General features: G+C 41.4%; 1 protein-coding gene and 1 pseudogene across 1 annotated transcript in view; one reads left to right on the top strand and one right to left on the bottom strand.

The window, feature by feature from the left end:
* The window catches only part of LOC103285419 (NKG2-A/NKG2-B type II integral membrane protein-like), a 42,789-nt gene extending 26,136 nt beyond the window's left edge, over positions 1-16,653 (bottom strand). The window contains exons 1-2 of the mRNA XM_054718623.1: positions 16,467-16,653; positions 15,997-16,092 (exon numbers count right to left, since the gene is read on the bottom strand). Coding sequence (XP_054574598.1) covers positions 15,997-16,092; positions 16,467-16,653 — 283 coding nt within the window. The remainder of the gene's footprint in view (positions 1-15,996; positions 16,093-16,466) is intronic.
* LOC114231123 (syntaxin-7-like) lies at positions 10,127-13,430 on the top strand (annotated as a pseudogene).
* Positions 16,654-27,597: the final 10,944 nt, after the last annotated feature.

Below are 27,597 nucleotides of genomic sequence, written 5' to 3'. Positions count from 1 at the left end.
TAGACTTATTTGGGGATTACTTCATAAATTACATAAATGTCTAATCACTATGCTCAATACCTTAAACTAATATGAAATAATATTGAATGTAAACTGTAATAAAAAATTAAAAATTAAATAAAATTGCACTTGTAAAAGATAAAAAAGAAATTCTATAGTATGGTTTTATCCCATCCTCTAAGTAAATAATTTGAAAACCCTGTGAACAATGTCATTACTTATTACCTGATATATTCTGAGAAGTTAATTGAGGTCAGAAAATTATGGGATGAAAATATAGTCTTTAAAACATGCACTTTGTTCACACAAAAGAACAGAAAAACCAACCCAACAACCTTCTCTAAAGAATATGGTATGCTTTCTAATTTGGGGATAAGAGGGAGGCAGGGTTGGTTAGCAGTAGTTATCCTGTTTTGAGAGAAAATGGCTAATTTGTTTTAAGCTTAATTTTTATCTCATCCATTTTTAGTTTTCTTTACCAATAGAATGGAGAAATGCGTTATGGCATCAAGGAGATTATTTCCAATACATCATTGGAGAGATGATCAATAATCCAACTAATGTTTTTGCTTTGTAACAAACTGGCATAGCTTTGCAAATTAGTCTAAAATGAGTTATCTGGGAAATGTTCACGCAAAAGAAAACTATCTGGTTTCAGGTACAATTTATATTTCCATTCTTTTTTGTAGGTAGTTTTTCTGTCTGCCTTTTCCCTCTATCCCCAAACTGTTAGAATCAGTAAATGTTATAGGATAACATGAACATATGATCTTTTGAACTCTGAAGCATGAATAGGCAAAGAATCACCACTCAGACTGGTCTCTCCACGTTTCATGGGTTTAATGCAAAAGTATCTTTTAAGCAAATCTTATCCTATTTAATAAAGAGGTAATATGCAAACTGACTGTCACTCTGCAACAAAGATGATGGCTGGACCAGGACTCTTGCGTTGTCACCATGGTGATGATGCAGGCATTCTGCCCCACCCCACCCACAGAGGGCCTCTGGGCCTACTTTGTTGCCACTGCTGCAGGGGCCGGAGGAGCAGAGACACAAGCCTGCAGGGGGCCCAGCACCCAGCAGCCCCAAGACCCATGGTCATGGCAGTGCTGGGGTCAGAGGAGCAGAGACACAAGCCCACAGGGGAGCCCAGCACCCAGCAGCCCCAAGATCCACGGCCACAGTGGCACTGGGGCCGCAGCAGAGACACAAACCCACAGGAAACCTGTGGAAAAGGAGATAAACTATCATAACTTTATCTCCCTTTCCACAAGATGAGAAAACTGACCCTGATTTATTTAGTGATTCTACAAGCACAGGGTATGTTCTGATCACTCCCAGGAAGGTCTGGTCAGAATACTGTCTCCAAGGAATAACACTACTGTGGCAAATGATCTAAGAGAGAAAATAAGCTTTTGTTGGGTTTATTTTGAAGGTCAGGGAACATGCCACCCTAACATATGCCGTGTTGTTATATTGATGATCTTGAGCTGCAGATGCTTGAAAAATAGCAAATGCAAGGAGAGGCTTTCACTGAAGTCTCCTGATCTGCCTAAAATTGGATCCCCATAAAGGAGCTTAAATGTCATAGGTCCCCTGGACGGGAGAAGTGTCATCAGGCAGAGAAGGTTGACTCCTGTCACCGGACAGGAGAGTAGAAGTTGACATCACACCCAAACTTTGTTACAAACTACTTCCCCCCACCCCCATTCATCTTTCCTAAAAATCATTTACTCTCCTCTAAGAGGCCTACATCTCCCGTCCCCTTTCCCTAGGAAGAAGGTATTTAAATCTGCATTCTAAGCCACCTTGGGGAGTTACTCATTTTTCCCTGGGATCTCCCACATACATATACACGAGGCACACATGTTAATGAACTTCTGTTTTTCTCTTGGCAATCTGTCTTTCATTACAAGGGCCTCCTCTAAGAAATCAGAAGGGTAGAGGAAAACTATTTTTCCTCCTCCATAATTCTATCTTGGGAAATCAAGTCCCGGGCTGAACAGGGAAGTTGGCTCAAGTGCCAAGTAGTCCCAGCTGAGGGGAGGAAAGCTTCTAGGGGGAAATCAATGATATTGGCATCAAAGTGAGATGGAGGGCACACGCATGGTGGCTGGTGGGAGTTTAAAGTGGTTCAAATATTTGGAGGATGATTTGGCAAAATTGAAAGAAATGTTTAAGGTACATTCAGGAGTCTTCTTCTAGGAATCGCATCTGCTGAGATAAAGCACAAGCCCATAAGCCCTGGTCAGAACCCAGGATGCTACTGCAGGCTCCCCTTCCATGATAAGAAAACCTGGAAACAACCTGCATTTTTAGGACAAGGTGGCATCTATACTAATAAAAGGATAATATGCTAATTAGACTGAACATCTTCTGGACAGCCTTCTGGATATCCTTCCGGCCAAAGCCATGGTGGCAGGGCTGAGGTAGATGCAGTTAGAGGCAATCAGGCAGACAAGGGAGAGCAGTTAGGGGGATCAGGCTGGCAGGCAGGTGAACGGTTAGGAGCCAGCAGTCCCACGGGGTTCTGGATTGGAGAGGGTGCAGGCCAGGCTGAGGGACCGCCTCTCTCCCATGCACAAATTTCGCACACTGGGCCTCTAGTCATTTATAAGTGATGAGTGTTTTGAAGACTATGAAAGAGTAGTTGGTCATGCTAAACAGGTAATAAAACAAATGCATTGTAAATTCTATAAATTGTTAATCTATGTCTTTAAAAATTAGGTATAATAAAGATGAGATTTGCCTATAAAACAAATTAAAATTTTGACAATTTCTAATCTGTGATTGACCCAGGTGAAGGAAATCAGTCTGCTTAAGGAAATGTATACCATAGCAATTGCATTAACTATAGCTAGCTCAATGATCTATATGCAGATGAGATGCTGTCATTTTACATAATCAGAAATCGTGTGGATTTTTGCATATCTTATAGATTTTTCCACCCCTTTATAGTAAAAACTAGAGGCCCGGTGCACGAAATTTGTGCACGAGGGTGCAGGGGGGGAGGGTCCCTCAGCCCAGTCTTGGTCTGCAAAGACTCCAGCATCCCTCACCCCGGCCTCTAGCTAGAGGTTCCTCCCCTCCTTCTGCACAGCCTCTGGGAAGATGCTTGTCCTGGGGCCTCCTCAAGGCCCTGGCCCACGACGCCCTGCAGTTCGGGTACTCAGGGGCTTGGGCTTTCAGGTCTGGCTTCCTCACCTGGCATGGTGAACATCAGCTGCCGTGGGAGCCTTGTCTTAAGAGTCACCCCCTTGGACCATACTACTTGCGAGTGTGTGTGGGGGGATGGCCTCAGTGGCAGTGATTTGATGTCTGTAGCATGCCCGCTGACACCCACCACCGCGGTGCCACACTGGTCCCATCTGGACTGCTGGCAGGGGGCTTCCAGTCTGCGACTGGGGCTGATGGGCTGCGACTGGGGGCTGCAGGTGGAGGACACTGGCACCCATAGGGCTGTCAGTATCAGGAACTGGAAAGATCCATTTTTCTGGTTCCTCCCCTGCCGCGCGGATGCTGAGCTCCAGGCCCCATAGGCCCGTTCACTCCCGCCGCAAGGACATGGGCTCGCTGCCCCAGAGGCCCCTTCTGTGCCCCAGCACAGCCATGGTGCAGACGTTGAGCTCGCGCTGGTGGCGCAAGTTCAGTGTCCTGCCGGCCCCATTCAGCCACCGCTCAGGGCGGGGGGGGGGGGGGGGGGGACATTTCGTCCCCACAGCTGGCCCGTTGCCTCCGCTGCTCAGTGGCACGGGGGCCCGGTCGCGGCCCAATTGGCCACCCCGGCCACCCCGAGTCCCGCCCCCCGCGCCTCCTGCCGGCCCAATTGTGGGCATAGCGGAGTGATGGTAATTTACATATTACCCTTTTATTATGTAGGATTTTAGTTAACTGACTTCAAATACCATTTATCTTTTTGAAATACAGGCCAGTTTTATAGTCTGTCTTATTGACTCCTAAAAGAATGGAAGAGTTTAATATGTAGAAAGAATAAAATATACAATATTGGTCAAATTAAGGAATTTAAGTGTCATGCAAATGTGATATATGTGTACCTGTGTAGGAGATAATTATTTCAAACTAATTGTCATCAGTCTCTACAAAACCAGTTTACTTTGGGTTTGGGTTGTTATATTTTAAAGTGTTAAGAATGAACGATTTGAAATGACAAAGAGAGATGAATTCTATGTGAACGGTTTCTTCTGATTTTATGCCAGGACATTTCTCCCACTCTCTTCTACCAACCTTTCATATATATGGTTGAAATTGAGTTTTCACAAATACCAAACCAAATTCTGTTTCTAGTTACAATGTTACCTAGACAAAAGATTTGGATATTACCTGTTATTTTTAGTCACTTTCTAGTATCACATGCCCACACCCCTTCAAGCCCCAAAGTAATATCTACCTGAGCCAGTGAATGTGACCTTACTTGGGAATAGGGCCTTTGAAAATGTAATCAAGTTAAGATGAGGCCATATGGTGTAGGATGGGCCTTAATTAATACATATGAAATGTATAAGAAGAGGGACATTGGACACAGAGACAAGAGACACACAGGGATAACAATGAGATGAATGAGGCCAGGATTGGAATAATATCTCCTTAGGCCAAGGAATGCCAAGGACTCAGGGCCACACCCAAAATGAAGAGAAATGCAGGGCACAAAGTCTCCCTAGAGTCTTCAAAGTGAAGATAGCCCTGTTGACACCTTGATTTCAGACTTCAAGCTTCCAGAACTGTGATAGAATAAATATTTGTGGTTTAAGTCAGAAGAAAAGTAAAATATACAATGTGAGATGATAATAAATGCTGTATGAAAACATTTTGAACAAAGTAAGAGGAATTAAAAGTATCATCTGTGAGAGAAAACTGAAATCCCTTCTGTGTCTATTGGGAATGTAATATTTGGACAAAGATATGATTTGGTGTGGAAACCAGCATGTCGATAAATTTGCCCCTGTTCATCACAAAATATCAGTCTTCTTATGGTCTCAAGGAGATTCTCCATCTCCAATACCTTGTTTCTTATTTCTCTTTTTGTTATTTATGCTGGATATCTGTGAAGGGTAGAGACATTTAGACAAACTCTTCAATCACTATGATGCTGCATGTTGTAGTAATTTTATATCAGAGAAGTAGCAATTGAGATGAATGAGATTTAACTACATACACAAAAGTCACCATTTTCCCAAGACTATCCCAGGAAGTCTGATTACTTTTATTTGGATCTGATCAACTAATTTCTTATTCAGACTTAATCTTCAGATCATTTAATTTGGTGACTTGTTCTCAAAGTTTGATAATTTATATTGGTAATTCGTACTTTAAATTTGAGAAAAATTTTTACATCAAGAAATAATATTAATTTGTTAACTTAGTTAAAATATTAAGAAACTTTAATCTGGCAATATTGAGATCATGTGAGGAACAATGTGACTACAAAGTATGTGGGTATTATATATTCTGGATTCTGCAATTTCCATAACTCCTACACGTGGTCCTAACTGCTGGTGTACTACTCTCTTTTTCCCATCTTCCTATGGCTATTATTGTAGACTAGAGGCCCAGTGCACGAATTTGTGCATGGGTGGGGTCCAGCCAGCCTGGCCCTAATTGGGGAGGTTCGGGGCCAGGCCTGATGGGAGGAGGAGATGGTGGGAGGTTGGCAAGCCAGCCCACCCTTATTGGGGCCCAATCAGGGCCAGGCTGGCTGGAGGGGAGGTGCTGCAGTCAACTGGCTGGTGGGCCTCGCTCCTGAATGGGTTGTGGGGGGCCAATCAAGGGCCAGCGGCCAGGGGGGAGGGGCTGTAGGTGATTGGCTGGCCAGCCCTGGCCCTCATTTGGGGGGGGGGAGCAATTGGGGGCAGAGCTGGCTGGGGGTGTGGCCGTGGGCCTATTGCAGTGGTGGGGACTAATGGGGGTGGGGCCGGCCTGGGGGAAGGGCTGCAGGAGGTTGGCCACCGGCCCAAGCCATGATCAGCTGGTTCTCTGGCCGAAGTGGGCATCATAGCTACTAGTTGTTCTGGTCATTACAGCGTTCTGGTCGCTGGCTTTTTATATAGATAGATAGATTAGATTAGTTTGGGGGGAATCTACACTTTTCCTTCTGACCACTATGAGAAGAGTATACTTTGTAGATAATTAAAAAGGTTGACCATGATAATATAATGTGATCTGGGAAGTAACAGTTTATGAATTCTGAGTTCAGGCATCAAGAAGCACACTTCTGCTAGACATGCTGAGAGTTGCTAATCACTGCTATGAAGTTATGTACCAGGTAGCCCACTGATCAGAGAATAAAATATTAAAAAAATATATGAGCTTTATCTTGAGCTGAGCCAATACATACCCAGTCTATATCAACTGAAAGCCAACCAAACCACAAAAGGGGAAATGAGAAATAAATGAATAAAATAAGTGCTGGTTTTTAAATGTCAAAGCAACTTCAGCAATTAGATACAAATTAATTTTGAATATTGACACATTTTCTCTATGTGAATCTAATGAATAAATGTACAGAATATAAAGGCAACATCTATATCCAAAGAGATAAATTCATATAAACTATTAATTCATTTTGCAATTATTAAGCGAGTGCAGGATCTCTCCCACTTGTAATTGAATTATAGTAAAAATATCTCCAAATGATTGTGTCAAATTACTAAAGTTCATCCCACATTCTGTCAATAATTAACTCTTTCATTCACACAGATATTGTATCCTTTTAATTTTTATTTTCTTCATTACTTAACACTTTATAACACTTTATTGTGTCCATCAAACATGATTCTAAAACATAGTAATTAAGAGTATCAAAAGGGGGAGACAGACAATTTAATAAAACAAGGTACCCTCCAAAATATCTAAAATCCAGTAGAGAGAGAAAAAAAAAAAACAGACATGTAAAATATAGCAAAGGACACTGATTATTATCCAGTAAAACCACCAGTTTGCACCAGAAAATGAATCTAATGATTGATAATGCTGCACCAAAATAGATTTAGAAGATATATGTGTTGGTCCCATATTCTGAATAAGTGGGATATATTTAAATGGCTTTTCTATAGAAATCATGGGGTTGTTGCATAATAAATAACCTTGAGTGTCAATTAAGAATGTATTACTCTGGGCTCCCAATCTATCCTTACTGCCCTTTGTGAGTTAATGGTGCTAGGTCTTATAAACCTTTTCTTCCCTGTCAGCTCACCTGATGTTTTCCCAGTAAAAGGCACTAGAGAGACGTGCCAGAGAAAGGGCTCTTCTTCCTGGTTTCATGGTGTGTTCTCAGTTTTGGCTACAGAGATGTGGTGAAGAGCTGCACGCAAGCAGGAAGTTCCTGAGGTGTTCACCCCCCAGCAAGTGTTTGTGGCTGGTCACAGTTCCCTCTCCTCCAGCTTCTGCCTGCTGACATGTGGCAGGGACGCCTTCCTGCTTGTTAGTCATAAGTTGAGACCATCCTCACCAGTTTGGGCCAGCAGACTTGGAACTGCTCTGTCCTACCACAGTCCAGTGAGCATACCTGCCATAAAGCTTTCTGTAGTGACACTGTCTTCAGTGAAGTCTAAAACCTGGCACCAATGTGATTTTCATTTTGGTAATCTTCCTTAGGCCTAGAGTACATTTTTGTAATTTTCTTTTATTCCCCTCTCCTCAGGCTCTCGCCAACAAGTAGTTAATAATTCCTTGAATCAAACTTTCCCTACTTTTTCGCTCCTGACTCAACACACTTATACACCTTGTAACCCTGGGATGGTCAGCCCCCATTTTGAACATTTAAAGGCTAGGTCAAGTAAATTAATTTGGAAATATTTGCTCAATTATTCATGTTATTGCAGACTTAGAAAGAACAGTTCTTTTTTATTTTTTATTGATTTCAGAGATGAAGGGAGAGGGAGAGAGAGATAGAAACATCAATGATGAGAGAGAATCATTGATTGGCTGTCTCCTGCACGCCCCCCACTGTGGATCAAGCCCGCAACCTGGGCATGTGCCCTTGACCAGAATCAAACCCGGGATCCTTCAGTCTGCAGGCTGACACTCTATCCACTGAGCCAAACCAGGAAGGGCAGCAATAACAGTTCTTGATATTATAATTCATAATATGTACATGCTTTATTTTAGTGAATATCAGAAGTTTTAAAAGTGTACAATATGTAACTGGATATATACTTTTAAATTAATATATAGATTTAAAAATAAATTTTTAATACCAAGGGTAAAACATCAAATAAACTATAGACTTTGAAATAAAAGTTTATAATGATTTTAGAGAGAGGAATAGAGATAGAAACATCCATGAGAGAGGACATTGGTAGGCTGCCTCCTGCACACCTCCTAATAGGGAATGAGCCTGCAACCCGGGCATATTCCCTGATTAGGAATTGAACCACTGACTTCTCGGTGCATGGGATGATGCTCAATTACTGATCCACAGCAGCCAGGCCAAACTGTGGACTTGAAGAGCTATGAAGAGTCAAAGTAGAATCATTCTCAGTAACAAATGAACCACGGTGGTGAGTGATGTTGATAAAAGGGGGGCTCTGCTTGGGTGGGGACAGAGGAATAAGGGAAATCTCAATACCTTCCTCTTAATTTTGTTGTGAACCTAAAGCTGGTCTCAAAATAATATCTTAAAAAATAGTTCTACAAAAATAATTGCAGTGCTTTTAAAGAAACTAGAAATGTATTATTTTTAGATGGTGGGAGTACCATTATACTAGATTTAGGTAAGCTAATGTGGCTGGTGCTTACAAACATAGCTATGATTTTCTAAACAGGATTCAGAAGAGAGCTTGTATTTGCCAAGTTTTTCGTTAAACTTTGCAAATGCACAATCCTTATGAAATCCTGAAGTTATTGCGGATCTGAAATACAGAAATAATATGTCATTAGTCTGATCATATATAACTTCATATTTTAATGAATAAACTCTTTACAGTAATATTTACATATCTAAATCTGAACACCTCTTATAATTTTTCAACAGAAACATTAGGTTTAAGGGAAACACTCGATTTAATAGACTCTGAATTTAATGGACAAAATTTCAGGTTTGTATATCATATGTGAAATTAATACCTTGCTAATTTTAAAATGTTTTAATAAAAGGTTTACTTATAATTAAATTAACAGGTTAATTTTTTGTTCTTAATTCATTATTTTTTTAAAATTTTAGTAACTAGGCCATATGTTGGAAAAAACAATGTAGTAATTTCACTGACATAAATAAATATTACATCTCTACTACTAGAGTCTACATATCTAAATCCAAGGGTGAAAGCCCCTAAACAATGCACTGCTAATGGTTAGCCCAGGATCACACCACATCGCCTGTGGTAACTGGTGCTGTTGCCCTGTGGCCTGACTCTCTGCAGTTGTAAAGCCTGAGGGCTGAAGCCACACACCAGCCAGCACATTTGTTTACAGGTCATGACTGGTGAATGCACGCATTTACTAGACCTTTTCAGTATAAATTTTAAATTACAGTAACACATACGGAAAGCCTTTCTGTGAAACGAAACTTTTCATACGTACTTCACTTTAATTACACAAATGTGTCATCGTAAGTACAAACAGGTAAACTAATTTGTCAATTTTTGAACATATATATTTGTAAAACCTACTTTCTAACATAATGGCTTTTGTCTCTAGTGGATATCTCCTTGCCTGAATTAGTATGCTATACCAAAGTTTTACTGTATTTATGTAATCGTTCATGCATTGATTTTCATTTCTAAGATTAACCTTTTGCACTCGGATGTCGAGTGACTCGACACGGTTAGCATTAGAATAAAGGAATCGAGAAAAAAGCAAGCGAGTGCAAAGGGTTAATTTCTGACTTAAAGCATGAAGACATAAAATATATAAGTTCTCAAGAAACTTACAGTTTGGAAGAGAAACTTAAGCCATTTTTCCACACCGACCAATTATTGTTTCTGTGGTAGGGTTGAATCCATGGAAACGTAACAAATTTGCTCAAAATATTCTATGAGAGAAAAATTTTTATGATAAGTTAGGTAATTGATTTCATACAAACAACTAAGTTGGTCCCTGGCTGGAGGAGGAGGAGGAAAATGAGGAGGCTGGGTGACTGCTTAGTTAAATGCACAGCCCACAACACCTGATGCAATTAGTGAATAAGCAAACCACCCATGTCTCACATTGCAGAAATTCTTGTGACCCCACCCAGCTGGCCCAGGATATGCAATATCCAGAAGATCCCACAATGTTCCGTGGAAATATAGGGTCTTTCAATCAACTTGAAACACCTCAAGATTCACGTGAATTGAGGCAACAGCTGCAACAGAAGCAGCAGCATCCTAACAAACTTGCCAAAGGAACAGAAAAGTATATAAACAAATTGGAAGACAAAAAACATATAATATTTATTGATGCAGAAAAAGCATCTGATAAAATCCAACACCCAACTTTGATAAAAACTCTTTTAAGGCCATAGATGACAAACCTACAGCCAACATCATACTAAATGGGCAAAAACTAAAACCATTTCCCATAAGAACAGGAACAAGACAAGGATAACCAAGTTACCACTCTTATTCAGCATTGTACTGGAAGGCCTAGCTATAGTGATCAGATAAGAAGAAATAAAAGGCATCCAAATTGGAAAAAAATAAGTAAAGCTGTCATTATTTGCAGATGATATGATACTGTACATAGAAACCCTTAAGATTCCACTAAAAGACTACTAGATTCAATAAATGAATTTGGCAGCATAGCAGAATACAAAACTAACACCCAGAAATCTATGTCATTTTTATACACCAAAATGAACTCACAGAAAGAGAAACTTTTAAAAAAAATCCCAATTACGATTGGAACAAAAAAAAAATTAAGATATGTAGGAATAAACTTAACTAAGGAGGTAAAAGAACTATACTCAGAAAACTACAGGATATTAAAAAAGGAGATAAAGGACCCTAACCAGTTTGGCTCAGTGGATAGAGCATTGGCCTAGAGAAGGATGGGTCTCCGGTTCAATTCCGGTCAAGGGCATGTACCTTGGTTGCGGGCACATCCCCAGTAGGGGTTGTGCAGGAGGCAGCTGATCGATGTTTCTCTCTCTTCGAAGTTTCTCTCTCATCAATGTTTCTAACTCTCTATCCATCTCCCTTCCTCTCTGTAAAAAATTAATAAAATATCTTTTAAAAAAAAGAGATAGAGGAAGATATAACAAGTGGAAGACTATACCATGTTCATGGATTGGTAGAATCAACATCATTAAAATGTCCATACTACACAAAGCAATCTATAGATTCAATGCAATCCCTATTAAAACAGTACATTTCACAGATCTAGAACAAATGCTCCAAAATTTATGTGGAAACAAAAAAAGATCCCAAATAGCCACAGCAATCTTGAGAGAGAAGAACAAAGTTGGAGGGATCACAATACTAGATATTAAATTATACTACAAAGCCACTGTAATCAAAACAGCTTGGTACTGGCACAAGAATAGAAATATAGATCAATGGAACATAATGGAGAACCCAGAAACTGACCCAAACCATTATCCTCAATTAATATTTGACAAAGGAGGCAAGAGCACACAATGGAGTAAAGAGCATACAAATGAGTAAAAACAACCTCTTCAATAAATGATGTGGAGAAAATTGGACAGGTACATGCAAAAACAAAATGCAACTAGACCACCAGCTTACACCATACACCAGAATAAACTCAAAATAAATAAAAGACTTAAGTGTATGATGGTAAACCATAAAATCTTAGAAGAATCCATAGGCAGCAAAATCCTGGACATCTCTCATAGCAATATGTTTGTGGATACATCTCCAGGGCAAGAGAAACTAATGATAAATAAACAAATGGGACTGACTACATCAAAATAAAAAGCTTCTGCACAGCAAAAGAAACCATCAACAAAATGAAAAGGGATCCCACTGCATGGGTGAACATATTTGCCACTGATACATCTGATAAAGGGTTAATATACAAATTATATAAGGAACTTGTACAACTTAACAAAGGGAAGACAAACAATCCAATTTAAAAATGGACAAAGGACCTAAATAGACACTTCTCCAAAGTTGACATACAGAAGGCCAAGAGACAAATAAAAAACTGTTCAAAGTTACCAATCATCAGAGAGATGCAAATTTAAATGACAATGATGTATCACCTCACACCTGTCAGAATGACTACCATCAACAAACCAACAAATGACAAGTTGCTGGCGAGGATATGGAGAAAGGGAACCATAGTACTGCTGGTGGGAATGCAGATTGGTGCAGCCACTATGGAAAATAGTATGGAGTTTCCTCAAAAAGTTAAAAATTGCACTGGCATCTGGCCCAGTGATCCCACTTCTAGGAATATATCCCAAGAAACCCGAAACACCTATCAGAAAGAATGTATGCACCCCTATGTCATAGCAGTGCAACTTACAATAGCTAAGATGTGGAAACAGCTCAAGTGCCCATCAATAGATGAGTGGATTTAAATGGCATGTTATATTCACAACATGGAATACTAAGCAAGAGTATAAAAGAAGGATTTCTTACTCTTTGAGACAGCATGGAAGACCTGGAAAGTATTATGTTAAGCAAAATAAGCCAGTGAGAAAGATAAGTATCATATGATCTCACTTATATGTGGAATCAAATGAACAAAATTAAATAATGAACAAAACAGACCCAAAATATAAAAGGATAGAATAGACTGATGAATCTCAGAGGGAAGGCTGGGGTAGGTGGGTGGGGAGGGAGAGATTAACTGAGAAACTTATATGCATAACACATGGGCACAGACAATCGTCTGGTGAAGGCCTGGAAGTGGGGGTAGGTGGTGGGAGTCAATGGGGGAGAAGATAAGGGGAGACATCTGTAATACTTTCAACAATGAAGATAAATTAAAAAGTGAAAAGAGTTTGGATCTCTGCCCACCACCCCCAGTGAACAGTGTCAAAGGAAAATACAGAAGGATCACTTAGTTAATGTTGAGTCCACATCACTGACAAACTTTCTGAAGGACCAGAGGCAAGCTGATGAGAAATAGAGTTTGTTGCTCCAGTGGGAGCCAGTTTCAGAGAATTTGGTAGTTTTCCTGAGGAAAGCTCAGAAGAAAAGAATCTTATATCCTGGGAAAGCCAAAGTCAACCTCAGGAGCAGGTGCAGGATGAGGAAATTAGGGAGGATGACCTTTGCCTTACTCATGAGAGTCTTCTGTTAGGTAATTTGAAGCTGATATTATGGATATAAAGGACCTATTTAAAGATTTGTGAATGATAATTCATGAGCAAGGAGATGTGATAGATAGCATAGAAGGCAAAGTTGAAAGTGCAAGAGTGCATGTCCAAGAAGCCAACCAGCAACTGTCAAGGGCAGCAGAATATCAGAAAAAAGGATTCCTGCATGTTGCTGTACAATGCACAAGCCATTAAAAAAGTATAGACACCTACAAGTGGCTAGCAATGAAGAATGGAACAAAACTCTTAACCTTTATATTTTAAGTGACTATATTATAATTATTTTGCCTCTGGTTTTAATTTGTATGTTGAGATTTTGGATGCAGTTTCCGGTAATAATAAACAATGAATATAATTTTTGAGCAACTTTAAAAAAGATTTGTCAGTTACAATTGATACCCAATATTGTTTTGGTTTCAGGTGTACAGCATGTTGATTGGGCACATGTATACCTTTTGAGGTGAACACCCCAATGGGTCTGCTACCCATCTGACACCATGCATGGTTATTAGAATACTAGAGGCCCGGTGCACAAAATTCGTGCACAGAGGGGGTTCCTCAGCCCGGCCTGCACCCTCTCCAATCTGGGACTCCTCAGGGGATGTCCTACTGCTGGTTTAGGCCCGAAACTGGCAGTCAGATATCTCTCTCACAATCTGGGACGACTGGCTCCTACCCACTCACCTGCCTGCCAGCCTGATTGCCCCAACCTTGTCCCCCTGCCAGCCAGATTGCCCCTAACATCTCTGCCTGCCTGCCTGATTGCCCTCCCCTGCAGGCCTGGTCACTCCCAACTGCCCTCCCCTGCAGGCCTGGTCACCCCGAATTGCTCTCCTCTGCAGGCCTGTTCCCCTCCAACTGTCTTCACCTACAGACCTGGTCACTCCTAACTACCCTCTACTGTAGGCCTGGTTGCCCCTAAATGCCCTCCCCTGCCAGCCTGGTTGCCCCCAACTGCCCACCCCTACAGGCCTGGTCCCCCACAACTGTCCTCCCCTATAGGCCTGGTTACCAATTGACCTCCTCTGCTAGCCTGGTAACCCCTAAATGCCCTCCCCTGCAGGCCTGATTGCCCCCAACTGCCTTCCCTTGAAGGCCTGGTCCCTCCCAACTGCACTCCCCTGCTGGCCTGATCACCCACAACTGCCCTCCCTTGCTGGCTATCTTGTGGTGGCCATCTTGTGTCCACATGGGGGCAGCCATCTTTGACCACATGGGAACAGCCATCTTGTGTTGGAGTGATGGTCAATTTGCATATTACCCTTTTATTAGGATGGGTCATTTAAGTTTTTAATTAATGTGCACAATCATGATACCTTCAGTTTCCTTGATGTATAGTAAAATCAAGTAGCAAAGTTTACTTTAGAAAAAAGGCATTTATAGAAGCATGGTTGTCTATAAAATAAAATGGAAATATTTAAATCTTACCATTTCTTCTTCATTATCTATGTAAAGCAGGTTAGAGTTCATAGAAGCACAGGCCTTTAAACTTTCATTCCATGCTTTTTTTTCAGTACTAATGTAATAGCAATTGTTGGAATATGTAAACCACTCCTTTGGACAATGTCCACAATGATATGCTGAAGAAAGATTATAAAATTTTATCAAAAACAATTTAAATTTTTAAAAATGAAAGTTAATTTACATATTTGCATAGGTATAGACACATTTGTGCAATGTATATATAAAAGAAAACACACTCACAGAGAAGGGTTAGTCTCTTGTTTCCTGGTTTATGTCCCATATTAAGCAAACACACAAACAAAAGAATCCACTCTCTACATGTCCTGAATGTCAATGAAGAAAACCATGTTTTTAGAATCCTAAAATTATCTTTGAGCCCATCTGCAACAATGGGTATGATGATCTTAAATGAATATTTCTTCATATTGTTGCATAAGAAAACACTTTTCTATAATCATTATTTATGAACATTTATTGCCTGGTATTATAATTTATGTCCCCCTTCCAAAAAAGCTATTATTTTCGACTACCCTATGTTAGAGATAAAGTATAAACTATACTAATATCAGAACTGAGAAAATAATTATGTACCTTCCTGGATCCTGGTTTTCAAGGAAGAATTATTCTGCTCCAGTATTACATTAGCTGGGGGAAAAAAAGTAATTCTTATAAAAATTAATCTTAATCTAACTACATCCTAATACTTTTGTTTCTTACATTTAATTTGTTGTATTATCTAGGATTAGAATTATCTGGAATAAAGTTTAATTACCAATGAAAATTAATGTAGTAATGATAATTTTGAGGAAAAATATTTTGAAAGTCTAGAGAACTACATCTCTCACAGTATTTGGATTAAACAATCTCAAAAATTAATTTGTATTTCTCAATAAGGTGTCCTAAAGCATGCCTTACATTACAAAATCAGTGTATAACATATATAGATAGATAGATAGATAGATAGATATAGATATAGATATAGATATAGATATAGATATAGATATAGATATATAGATATAGATATAGATATAGATATAGATATAGATATAGATATAGATATAGACATAGATATAGATGTAGATACATATGGATATATGTGGTCATATATATGTTCATATATTTATAAACTACTCTCTAAAATCTTTCTGATATTTATACCTTGGACAAATTCAGGATTACTATTTTTCACTTAGTCTAAATGCATACTTTAAGATCAGAGTTCTATTCTATAACACCATGAAGTGTTCAGAGGCACTGATGGACATAAAAGTGAAACGTTCTGTATAACCTTACAAAAATGTACTTACAGGGAATAACAGTTATCGTTACCACAGCGGACATCAGGACAAGGCAGATGACCCCTAGGGTCCCGGCAATGAGCTTCTCTGGAGGCGATGGTGAAACTGCCGGAAGAGAAAAGGAAACACTGAGAAAGGAGAGAGCCACAGTTGTTTAGACAGTTTACGTACAGAGAATCAAATACATAAACTTGGACACCAAGCCCATGCCTACCACTGTAATCTTCCTCTCAGAATATACCATGGCATGTTTAGGAAATATAATGCTCCATGAGTTACTGGTCTAAGACTACACCTTACAACAATACCTGAATAGAATTACCCTCAGCTTTCATCTTAGAATACCATATTCCAACTTTAAGCGCTGATTCTCACAAATGAAAAAAATATGTGAGCTAATGCCCTACTTTCCCCCACATCTCTGCACCCCAGCTGCACCTACTAGAACAGTTACACTGTGTGTCTATGGAATGTGTTACCTTTGGAGTGGTCCTCATTGTCCCTCCCTTGAAGATCCCGGGAAGCATTTTCAAGAGTTAATTCTGCATAGGCTATTTCCTGCTCAGTTACTGGAATGCAGCTTTGAGTGCCCTTAGGTTTCCTTTGCTGTCTCTTGGCGGACTTGGCCAAATTCAGTTCTGCATAGGTTACTCTTTGGTTATTCATCTCCGCAGGTGCGTGGCGTTTGAGTCTGTGCTCTAAGTTAAGTGTACTTACGAATAAATGACATATGCAATAATGCGATCTCTAGTACAGTAAAACTGGGTGGGGTAAAGGGTAGTAGGGCTCATTTCCAAGTTGAAAAAACTAGTGTTCTGGTTTTAAATTTGTTAGATCTTTAAAAAGGTGCTTCATAGTAGATGTAAATTTTACGATATTCTATATTTGACAATATATTATTTGTTTGAGTCATAAAAAGCAATAAATCAATGAGGAATAAAGAATAGCATAAATAATGACATTGTCATTAATTTAAAGACAGATTCCATGAAAATATTTTAACATTATTAGAATGCTTGTATTAAAATTAAAATGTTATATTAGAAAAAAAGTCTCCAATATTTATGATAAATTTGAAATCAAATAATGATTAAAGACTGAATGCTCCAAAGATGGGGCATCAGTTGTGTTGGCATATATAGTAACTATGAAGTAAATTAATTTTATTTAATAGCATACATTTATTTATAATGCTGTAACATAGTTCATTAAACAAGAGTTTCTTTGTCAGTGTGGTGCCATTTCTTGCAATGTTTGTTCAATTTTTAAAAATATCTTTTGATTTTTTATAATTAAGCTTAAATTTGCATTTTATGGGAGCTACTTCATCCTGATTTTTATTAAAAGCTAACTATTTTTATTTAATCTAAATGACTGCATATTTGGATTACCACTATAATTCAGATAATTTATTTTAAGAATCTCTTTTTAAAGGCTGGGCTAAATATGAAATGTACCTATATTGATTATAAAATAAAAATAACTCTTCCTTGTCATGATTCTTGCTGGATTCTACTTTAAATTGTTTGCTTAACACATCAGTTGTGCATGTGTGTATGCACTTGAGTCATTCTCTACAGGCAAGAATTTGAATAATTTGATATCCTCCAACATATTTTATATTTTATTCTTCTCATTTTTTTAGCCCCAAATTATTTAAATAAAGATACCAAAGTTTTCTTTTATTTGGTTGTATCTTAATTGTACCTCACTTGCATCACATCTAGCATTTGTAATCTCCCACTACATGAGAAGGACTAATAGAGAGACAGGAGAATAGAGACACGTACCTTCTTTATCCTTTAGTGGGAGACCAGGTTTCTCTAGTAAACAATGACTGTGGTCTTCACAGACTGCCCCGTAAAAGTTCAGAGTGAATCATGAGTGGAAAAAGTAGATTTCTCATAAATATGTCACTTAAAGTTTGAACAGGAAATTCTTACACTTGGGCTATTTTGAAGATGGTTTACATCATCAAACACCTCCAGAATATAGGATACTTTGGGCTGGTAAGTGTGTGCTGTAGTTTATCCACATTGGCAGTGCCTCTGAGAAGTTGTTTTCTTATTCAAAAAGATATCAGAGGACAAAAGAAAGAAAGACTTCAGCACTCATGCTGTTAACTTACTTACATCTTAATCACAAACTCTGAACACTTAGGCCTTGTTAGGAGTATCTCAGATGTTTAAATTCTATTCTTAGACAGGTTTCTAAATCCTGGCATTACATACTTCTTTTCCCTATACTCTCATTATGGAATTTCTATCATAATGGGAAAATTTCTAAAATCATAATCCCATTAACTATAGTTATTTAATGATATTTGTCTTCAATGATCTGAAGAATTACTACATTTTCACCTTTATGATAACTGTCACAACTATCATTAATTCTCATACTTACCTTCTCAATTTCTGTCCTAGTTCTTAAAAAATCCCTCATTCATTTTATTATTCTTAAATGTTAGTTAGACTTCCCTTGGCAAAAATAATATCTCTGTGAAGGATATAACATTAGATAATGTTGAACTATAGCACCATGACAGAGATTAAATTATTATATAACTAATGATTGTATTTCTGTTGGTTCATTTTCTAATCAAAACCATCTCTACTTTAATTAGGATGAGTTGTGGTAAATGACAAAGCCCAAGTCTAACTATGTAGGGGGAAAACAAAGCAATTTTAAAAAATGTCCCTTATTTTAAAAACTAGAGGCCTGGTGCATGAAATTCATGCACTGGGGGGGGGAGTGTCCCTCAGCCCACCCTTCCCCCTCTCACAGTCTGGGAGCCCTCAGAGGATGTCCTACTGATGGCTTAGGCCCACTCCATGGGCCTAAGCCATCAGTAGGCGTCCCTCTGCAGGAGGCAACCTGGCTGATCAGGGGAAGGCGCCAGCCCCATCACCCCACTGCTGCTGCCACTGCTGGCTGCTGTAGCAGCAAGATGTTTTCATCAACACAGACTCCAGTCCCTTCACCATGAAAAAATGACAACTTCCTTTAGGCATTTTTAAGATGTCTCTTTCATAGGATATGACATTTCTTTCTTTCTTTATTTGTCCTCACCTAAAGATATTTTTCCATTGATTTTTAGAGAGCGTCGAAGAGAGGGGGAAAGACAGAGAGAAACATCAATGTGAGAGGGACACTGCGATTGGCTGCCTCCTGCATGAGCCCTAGCCTGCAACCTAGGTACATGCCCTTGATCAGGATCAAACCCAGACCCTGCCATCGACAGGCCAAGGCTCTATCCACTTGAGCCAAACTGGCTAGGGAAGGATATGACATTTCTTAGCCCGTCCAGCAGCAGAGTGTGGTGGAAAAACCCTAGATCACCTTCTTAGATTCTTATTAGGCAAGTTACCAAGAACACTGCGAGTAGCATACGGGGAGCTTAGTCAACAAGCGGTCAGAAAAGGTGTCTCCTCTGCAGGTGCAGAGGCAGGACTGTTGGCTAGGGCCTGCCCTCGGGTGGGAGTGAGCCCTCTCCCTCTCCATCTACCTCTTCCTCTTCCTCTCCCTCTCCCTCTCGCTCTTGTCCACTCTCTCTAAAAAGCAGTGAAAAAATATCCTCTGGTGAGTATTAAAAAACAAAACAAAACAAAACACAGAATAACAGGCCTCCTCCTTGAAGATGCTGAATATGTAAGCCTGAAAGAGAGAATTCTTGGCTCTGAAAAGATCCCAACATGAGTTTTATTAACAACTAGGGGCCCGGTGCACGAAATTTGTGCACTGGGGGTGGGGAGTCCCTCAGCCCAACCTGCCCCCTCTCACATACTGGGAGCCCTCAGGGGATGTCCTACTGATGGTTTAGGCCTGATCCCCACGGGAAGCTGGCCTAAGCCGCAGTCTGGCCTCCCTTTGTGGGAGGCAACCAGGCTGGTCAGGGGAAGGCACCAGCCCCATCACCCTACTGCTGCAGCCACTGCCAGTCACCACAGCCACCAAGGTGTTTTCATCAACATGACTCCAGTCCCTTCACCAAGAAAAACTAATAACTTTCTTTAGGCATTTTCAAGAAGTGTCTTTCATAGGATATGCATTTCTTTCTTTTTTTTATCCTCGTCTAAGGATATATTTCTATTGACTTTTAGAGAATGTGGAAGAGAAAGGGAAAGACAGAGAGAAACATCAAAGTGAGAGGAACACTTTGATTGGTTGCCTCCTGCATGAGCCCTGATCTGGGCCCCGGCCAGGGAGGAGCCTGCAACCTAGGTGCATGCCCTTGATTAGAATCAACCCAGACCCTGCTGTCGGCAGGCCGAGGCATTATCCACTGAGTCAAACCGGCTAGGGCAGGATATGACATTTCTTAGCCCTCAAGCGGCGGACCTTCGTTTTTTTCTCCAGAAGTGTGGTGGAAAAACCCTAGATCACCTTTTTGGATTCTTATTACCCAAGTTACTAAGAATATTACCAGTGGCATATAGGAAGCTTAGCCAATGTGCAGTCAGAAAAGGTGTTTCCTCTATAGTTCACATCAATCACCGGCTGTGCCCTGCCCAGGCCTAAAGCCTCTGGCCAAAGCTTTAGGCCTGGGAAGGGGACCTCCAGCTGCCTGTGATCGCAGACACCGCCCATTGGGCAGGGGACCCCAGATCCCTGCAATCCACCACAGGATCAGACGCCCTCACAGGAGCAGACCCCCAGTTGCCTGCGGTCCATCGCAGGCTCCCCGCTGGTGCCCAAGGCCGGGAAAGCCTCCGGCCGGATGGTTTCCTGGTGGGCGTGGCTTGTGGATGTAGCGAAGGTATGGTCAATTTGCATATTACTCTTTTATTAGGTCGGATATTTGAAAAATTAGCCTAAGCCACACCAATGATTCAAGTTTGTGCTTTTCTGAGTTCCAGGGAAGAATCAAATGACCTTTTGTTTTATTGTGTCAAAACAAAATTTTGCATGTGTTAAATACATAATTCTTATTCAAATATATAATAGCAGATGCAAAAGTTCTGTTTAACTCAGTGAAGGGACTGGCAGGATGATAATGCTGTTCAAAGGAGATCGCCAAAGTTGAAAGCCTGAAGTAAAACTGCTAAATTAGATACAATCTGGCTAAAGTCCTATAGGACAATAAAACCATCACTTTTTGAATTGGTTTCTCTTCTAGACAGAAATTAGTTACATCTTTAAAAGCCTAAAAATTCTTTTCACCTTCTCACTTTGCTGATCATTATGTGTAACTTTCCAGGGCTGTAAAATGTCAAAATAAATAGGACTTATTTAATTGTAAATAGTGTGTCAGAGTTATGTGTTTCATGGAAAAGGAAATGATCATTCTGTGGGCCTCTAATGCCCCAATTATACTGAAAGGGCTTGCTGTCAATGTTTTACTCTGGGCCTGTGCTCGGCTATGGAAACTGCGGGCAGGCCCACCCTTTCCTCTCTGGGCCTGTGATCGGCCTGTGAGGCTGCGGGTAGGCTCGCCCTCTCCTCTCCTAGCCTGCGCTCAGCCGCAGAGGCTGGGGAACGGCCCCCCATCCCTGTCCTTGTCAGCTCCAGCAGGCCTGCCTGAGGCATACCATGGCAGCTCAGGCCAGCCCCTTTGTCCCTGTCCGTGTCTGCTCCGGCTCCAGGGTCCGGCCTGAGCCACTGCATAGCAGCTTGGCTGGCCCTCCTATCTCTGTCTCCATCTCCACTCAAGGCCTCACCTGCGTGCGCAACCTCCTCCTGTCCAGTCGAGAGACACACACACACACACACACACACACACACACACACACACACACAAACACACATATAGATGGGAAGGGCAGAAAAAGAAGATTTTTAAAAAACAAGTTAAATGACACATAAGCATCAAAAGAAACAAAAATTTACAGCATGATGGTTTGATATACACATATTGCAAAATGATTGCCACAATAGGTTCAACTAACATCCATCTTCTCATAAAGATGAAATAAGAAAATAAAGAGGATATAGTGTATTTACACTGTACACTCTACCCACCTACTAATCACATAATAGCCGTCTAAGCTACCAGACAGATTGCTGTGGTATTGCAGTGCTTGTGTTCAAGCAAGCCTTATTTTACAAAACTTATGCATAAGATCATCCCATCGAATGCAGCATTAAAGTTACCCATATGATCACCAAAGGATTACAACTTTGCAGCAACACATTGATGAGTTGGAAAAAAAAACACAAAAAAAACAAACAAACACAGCAACTTCCAGTAACAGTGTTATTCCAAAACTATTCTGCAGTGATAGTTCCTGTGCCAGTGCTTGGTGACAACACCCTGCTGGGGCAGGAATCCGGGAAGTTAGACCCATGCTTATTGCTTTGGGCCCTGTGGGCCCTCATCTGGCCACAGTGCAATGGCAATGTTTCACCACTGATGAGGTGGATAGGATGAGGAACTGGAGACCTATTTCTACTTTGCCCTTGTGGTGATAACTTCTGCATCACCAAGAAAAATGTGGAAAATGGGGAAGACATAGCAACCTGTCTTAGCTGCTCTCAGTATAGAAGTGACTTATAGGCCTGGACGAGTGGCTCAGTTGGTTGGAGCATGTCCTATACACCAAAAGGTTGCAGGTTCCACAATCCCTGGTGGGGCACATTTGGAAGGACTGATGGGTGGTCTCTCTTTCTCTCTCTCTCTCTCTCTCTCTCTCTCTCCCCCTCCCTCTCTAAAAAAATCAATAAAAACATGAGTGGCCTTTTTGCTGTTGTTGCTGTTATTGTTGCCTGCCAACAGCAAGGTTATGTGTGGCCATTAGCTGAGACACAAAATAAATTACCAAAAATGTGTGCTGGAAGTGCTTGGTATATTATATGAAGCACTAGGGGCACAGTGCATGAATTTGTGCACCTTGAAAGGAACTGTGGGCCACAAGGCTGCAGTGGGCACAGGGGTATGTCTCGGCCCATCCTCTGGCCCCCACCTGGCCCATCCTTCTGCGGCCCCTGGTCACATCTCTACCGGCAGCTCCACTCCCGCCACCACTGTTCCCATGTGATGACAGCGCTGAGCAATTGGGGCTGGCACCAGCAGCGGGTGTGAGCGGGGCCAGCACTGCCAGTGGGTGCGAGCTGCAGCTGCTGCCCTTATTGCCCCTCAGGAGCAGGGGGAGGTGGAGTAGCCCTCAGGGGTGATCAGGACCAGTGTCGGGTGCCAGCAGCAGGTGCGAGTGGGGACATAACTGGCAGCAGGTGCTAGAGGCAGCTGCCGCCCCAATTGCCCCTCAGGAGCACGGGGAGGTGGAGAATTCCTGAGGGGCGATCATGGCCAACAGCCACCACTCACACCCGCTTGCCCCGACCTGTGGGTAAAGTCAACGCGGATACTAGAGGGGGAGTGGGAATGAAAGGACAAGAGGCACAAGAGACGGAGACAAGACAGGCTTTCTGATCAAGTCTCGTTTATTGCAAGGTATACGGGGATAGATATAGTCAGGGAGGGTGAGGGAATTCCTCTAATGATGTCAGCGGGAGGGTAGTTAGGCCGTAAATATCAAGAATAGGTTATCTCAACATAGAGGTCTTGTTGTGCCCCAGCCGCCAGGATGTCTGCCGCCAGGGTGCCTAAGTAATAACTGTCAAGAGCCCCCTGTTGTGCAAACAATGTTATCTTTGGTCATCCAGATGCAGTTCTGGGAGCACACCCACTGATGGTGCCAAATGATTGGGGCCAGTGCCCGGTGCCAGCAGTGGGTGCGAACATGGAGGGCACCAGCAGTAGGTGCGAGTGCCTGGCGGGACAGCGAACCATGGGAGCAAAGAATTTTCAGTAACCACCAGAGGCTTGTCCCAATGACAGTGACTGGAACCCCACCTTGGTCTGGTGCCCCGCTCACCTGCTCCACCATCCTTCCGTGGCCCATGCCTGCCATGTTTTCTGCACATGCCCCCTGGTGGTCAGCGCACATCATGGTGGCCGCTTGTTCAGTTGTTCTGTCATTCAGTCTATTTGCATGTTAGGGTTTTATAGAGAGAGATTTTATATAGAGAGAGATTATGCGGCATAGTCTGATGGGATGAGACATCACATTGCTATTTGAGACATCTCATTACTGATGCCCCAGAAGTAATCCACACTTGCTTTGAAATCAGTGATGGCTCAGATGACCAGAGCAAGTGCTGTCTGTTAGAAATGAGCTACAGAGAGAAACAAACTGCCCCATATGCAATGTTGGTGGCTCTGTAAACATTGATTATTTTAGCTCCCTTGGTTAACAATGAATTTCAAACAAGAGCAGAGACTTTGATACAGGTCTGTGAGCACAGAAGAGCAGGAAGAAAAGTGGCCAGACTCCAGATGTTTCAGGAGAAAAGAAGCATGAAAGGCAGTGATCAACTGTCAGCCTGCAATCATGGGAGCAATTTTGTTTCCAAAGCAACCAAGTCACTAAATTTGTTAACTATAAAAGAATACAGCAGAACTTGATTTAAACTTCTGTTAAGCAGGAAGTAAAACCAGAGGCTTTCAGACATGACTAGAGTTCTGTGTGATATGTGTGCCTTATTTAACACAACAGTCATTTCTGGAGCCCCTCTGAGTACTGATCTGTCTTTTACTAGCTTTGTAATCTTTTGCAAGGATAGTGGATTCTTTAGCTCTACACTTAGGATACTGGAGCAGGTGATTTTTAAACTGTCAGTTCAAGCTTCATAACCTGCAGGAGCTGAAATGCTCATTGAAACCTATATAAACTCAAAACTATCTAAATCATGAAAGAGACTCCATTCTTCAGTAACTTTGTTACCACACTTCTGAGTTTGAAGATTATAAAGTCAACTGTGTACAAGATTCTGCATATCCTTTACATGTTCAGGATCATTTTCTTAGAAAGAACTAAATGTTTCTGTAACTATATATGTCTGTGTGTGTGTGAGTGTGTGTATTAATTTATTACCAGCATAATTGTATTCGCATGTTCAATAAAGTACTAGTAAGATAATTCAAACACACACACACACACACACACACACACACACACACACACACACACACACAAACCAAAAAAAAGTATTCAGTAAAATACCCTTCAACTGTCCATCCCTAACCATTGGTATGGTCTGTTCCTGACATCCAACCATTGACATTGTCATGAGTTGATGATCTAGCATCATCCTAAACGGATGATCCTCCATCTGATGTATTGACAGAAGGTCAACAGTAGCTTAATGTTATATCACACTATCTACATCATTCACCTCATTTTATGTTAGCATGTGGGCATTTTATCACCTCACATCATCACCAGAAAAAGGAAGGTGACTGCAATCCTATATAATAAAGAGCTAATATGCTAATTAGACCAAACAGCAGAACGACCGTCCAGATGAAGCCGGGGCTGCGAGGGCCAAGGCAGCCCAGGCTGCGAGGGCCGAGCCCCTTGCACGAATTTTGTGCATTGGGCCTCTAGAATGGTAAGATATTTAGAGAGAGAAAGAAACATTTTCACAAAACTTGTATTACAATGTACTGTTATCATTGTTGTCTTTTATTATTAGTTATTATTGTTAATTTCTCACTGTGCCTAATTTACACATTAAACTTTATCGTAGGTATCCTATGTAATAAAGAGGTAATATGCAAATTGACCATCACTCCAACACACAAGATGGCCACCCCCATGTGGACACAAGATGGCAAGGAAGGGCAATTGTGGGCGATCAGGCCATCAGGGGCGGGCAGTTGGGAGGGACCAGGCCTGCAGGGGAGGTCATTTGGGGGTGACCAGGCTGGCAGGGAGGGCAGTTTGGGGTGACCAGGCTGGCAAGGGAGGTCAGTTAAGGGTGATCAGGCCAGCAGGGGAGGGCAGTTGGGGCAACCAGGCCTGTAGGGGAGGACAGTTAGGGGCAATCGGGCTGGCAAGAAAGGGCAGTTAGCGGTGACCAGGCTGGCAAGGGAGGGAAGTTAGGGGTTACCAGGCCAGCAGGGGAAGGAAGTTAGGGGCAATTGGGTTGGCAGGGGATCAGTTAAGCATCTATCAGGCTAGCAGAGAGTGGTTAGTGGGTGATCAGGCTGGCAGGCTGAAGCGGTTAGGGGCAATCAATCAGGCGAGCAGTTGGGAGCCAACAGTCCTGCATTGTGAGAGGGCTGGCTGACTGCCACAGGGATCGGGCCTAAATGGGTAGTCGTACATCCCTTGAGGGGTCCCAGATTGGAGAGGGTGCAGGCTGGGCTGAGGGACAACATCCTCCCTCCACCCCCTCCCCGTGCATGAATTTCATGCACTGGGCCTCTTGTATACATATAAGAAAAAATATAGTATATTTTGTGTTCGGTACTATTCGTGGTTACAGACATCCACTGAGAGTCTTGAATGTAACCCCAGCAGACACAGAAATTACTGCATCACTTACAGCAGTGTTAGCTATAGTCATGTTGTACATTACATCTCTCTTACTTATTTGCCTAATATCTGAACTTTGTGCCTTTTGAGAATCTTCCTTTAATACCTCTCTCCTTCAACCTCCCACCTTTGGCAACCACAAATTTGACCTCTTTTTCTATAAGTATTTTGTTGTTTTTATATTCTACTTATGAGATCAGACAGTATTTGATAACTATGGCTTTATAGTAAGCTTGAAATCAGGAAGTGTGATATCTTCTGCTTTGTTCTTTTTTCTCAGATTTCTTTTACTACTCAAGGTCTTTTGTGGTTGTATATAAGTAGGAGTGTTTATTTTTCTACCATTGGAATCTTGATAGAGACTGCTTTGAATCTATAGATGGTTTTTGGTAGTATTGACAATTTAGCAATATTAATTCTTCCAATACATAAATATGGAATATCTTTCCATTTATTTGTGTCTTCAATTCCTTTTAATATCTTGTAGCTTTCTGCATAGAGTACTTTCACCTCCTTAGTTAAACATACTCCTAAGTATATATATTTTTTATTTATTACTAGAGGCCCAGTGCATGAAATTCATGCACAAGGGGTGTGTCCCTCAGGCCAGCCTGCACCCTCTCCAATCTGGGATCCCTCTCATAATCCAGGACTGCTGGCTCCCAACTGCTCACCTGCCTGCCTTCCTGATTGCCCCTAACCACTTCTGCCTGCCAGCCTGATCACCCCCTAACTGCTCCCCTGACAGCCTGATTGATGCCTAACTGCTCCCCTGCCAGCCTGATTGCCCCTAACTGCCCTCCCCTGCAGGCCTGGTCCCTCCCAACTGCCCTCCCCTGCTGGCCATCTTGTGGTGGCCATCTTTGACCACATGAGGGCAGCCATCTTGTGTGTTGGAGTGATGGTCAATTTGCATGTTACTTTTTTATTAGATAGTATTGACAGTATTACAGTTGTCCCTCATTTTCTCTCTGATTTTCCCCCTTTCACCCAGCCTCCTCCCCATCCCAGGCCTTCCTTACACTATTGTCTGTGTCCATGGGCTATGCATATATACATATATGTTTTTTGGTTAATCTCTTCTGGTCCCCTTTTCTCCTCCCCTCTGGGACCTGTCATTCTATTCTATGCATCCATGCCTTGGGACCTATTTTTTTTTGCCAGTTTATTTTGTTCATTAGATTCCTCCACACATAAGTGAGATCATGTGACATTTGTCTTTCTCTAACTAGCTTATTTCACCTAGCATAATAATCCCCAGGTCCAACTATGCTGTCGCAAAGAGTGAATGCTC

The sequence above is a fragment of the Eptesicus fuscus genome, chromosome 7 (assembly GCF_027574615.1).
Source record: "Eptesicus fuscus isolate TK198812 chromosome 7, DD_ASM_mEF_20220401, whole genome shotgun sequence".
NCBI lineage: Eukaryota > Metazoa > Chordata > Mammalia > Chiroptera > Vespertilionidae > Eptesicus > Eptesicus fuscus.
This window is presented reverse-complemented; position numbering and strand designations above follow the sequence as displayed.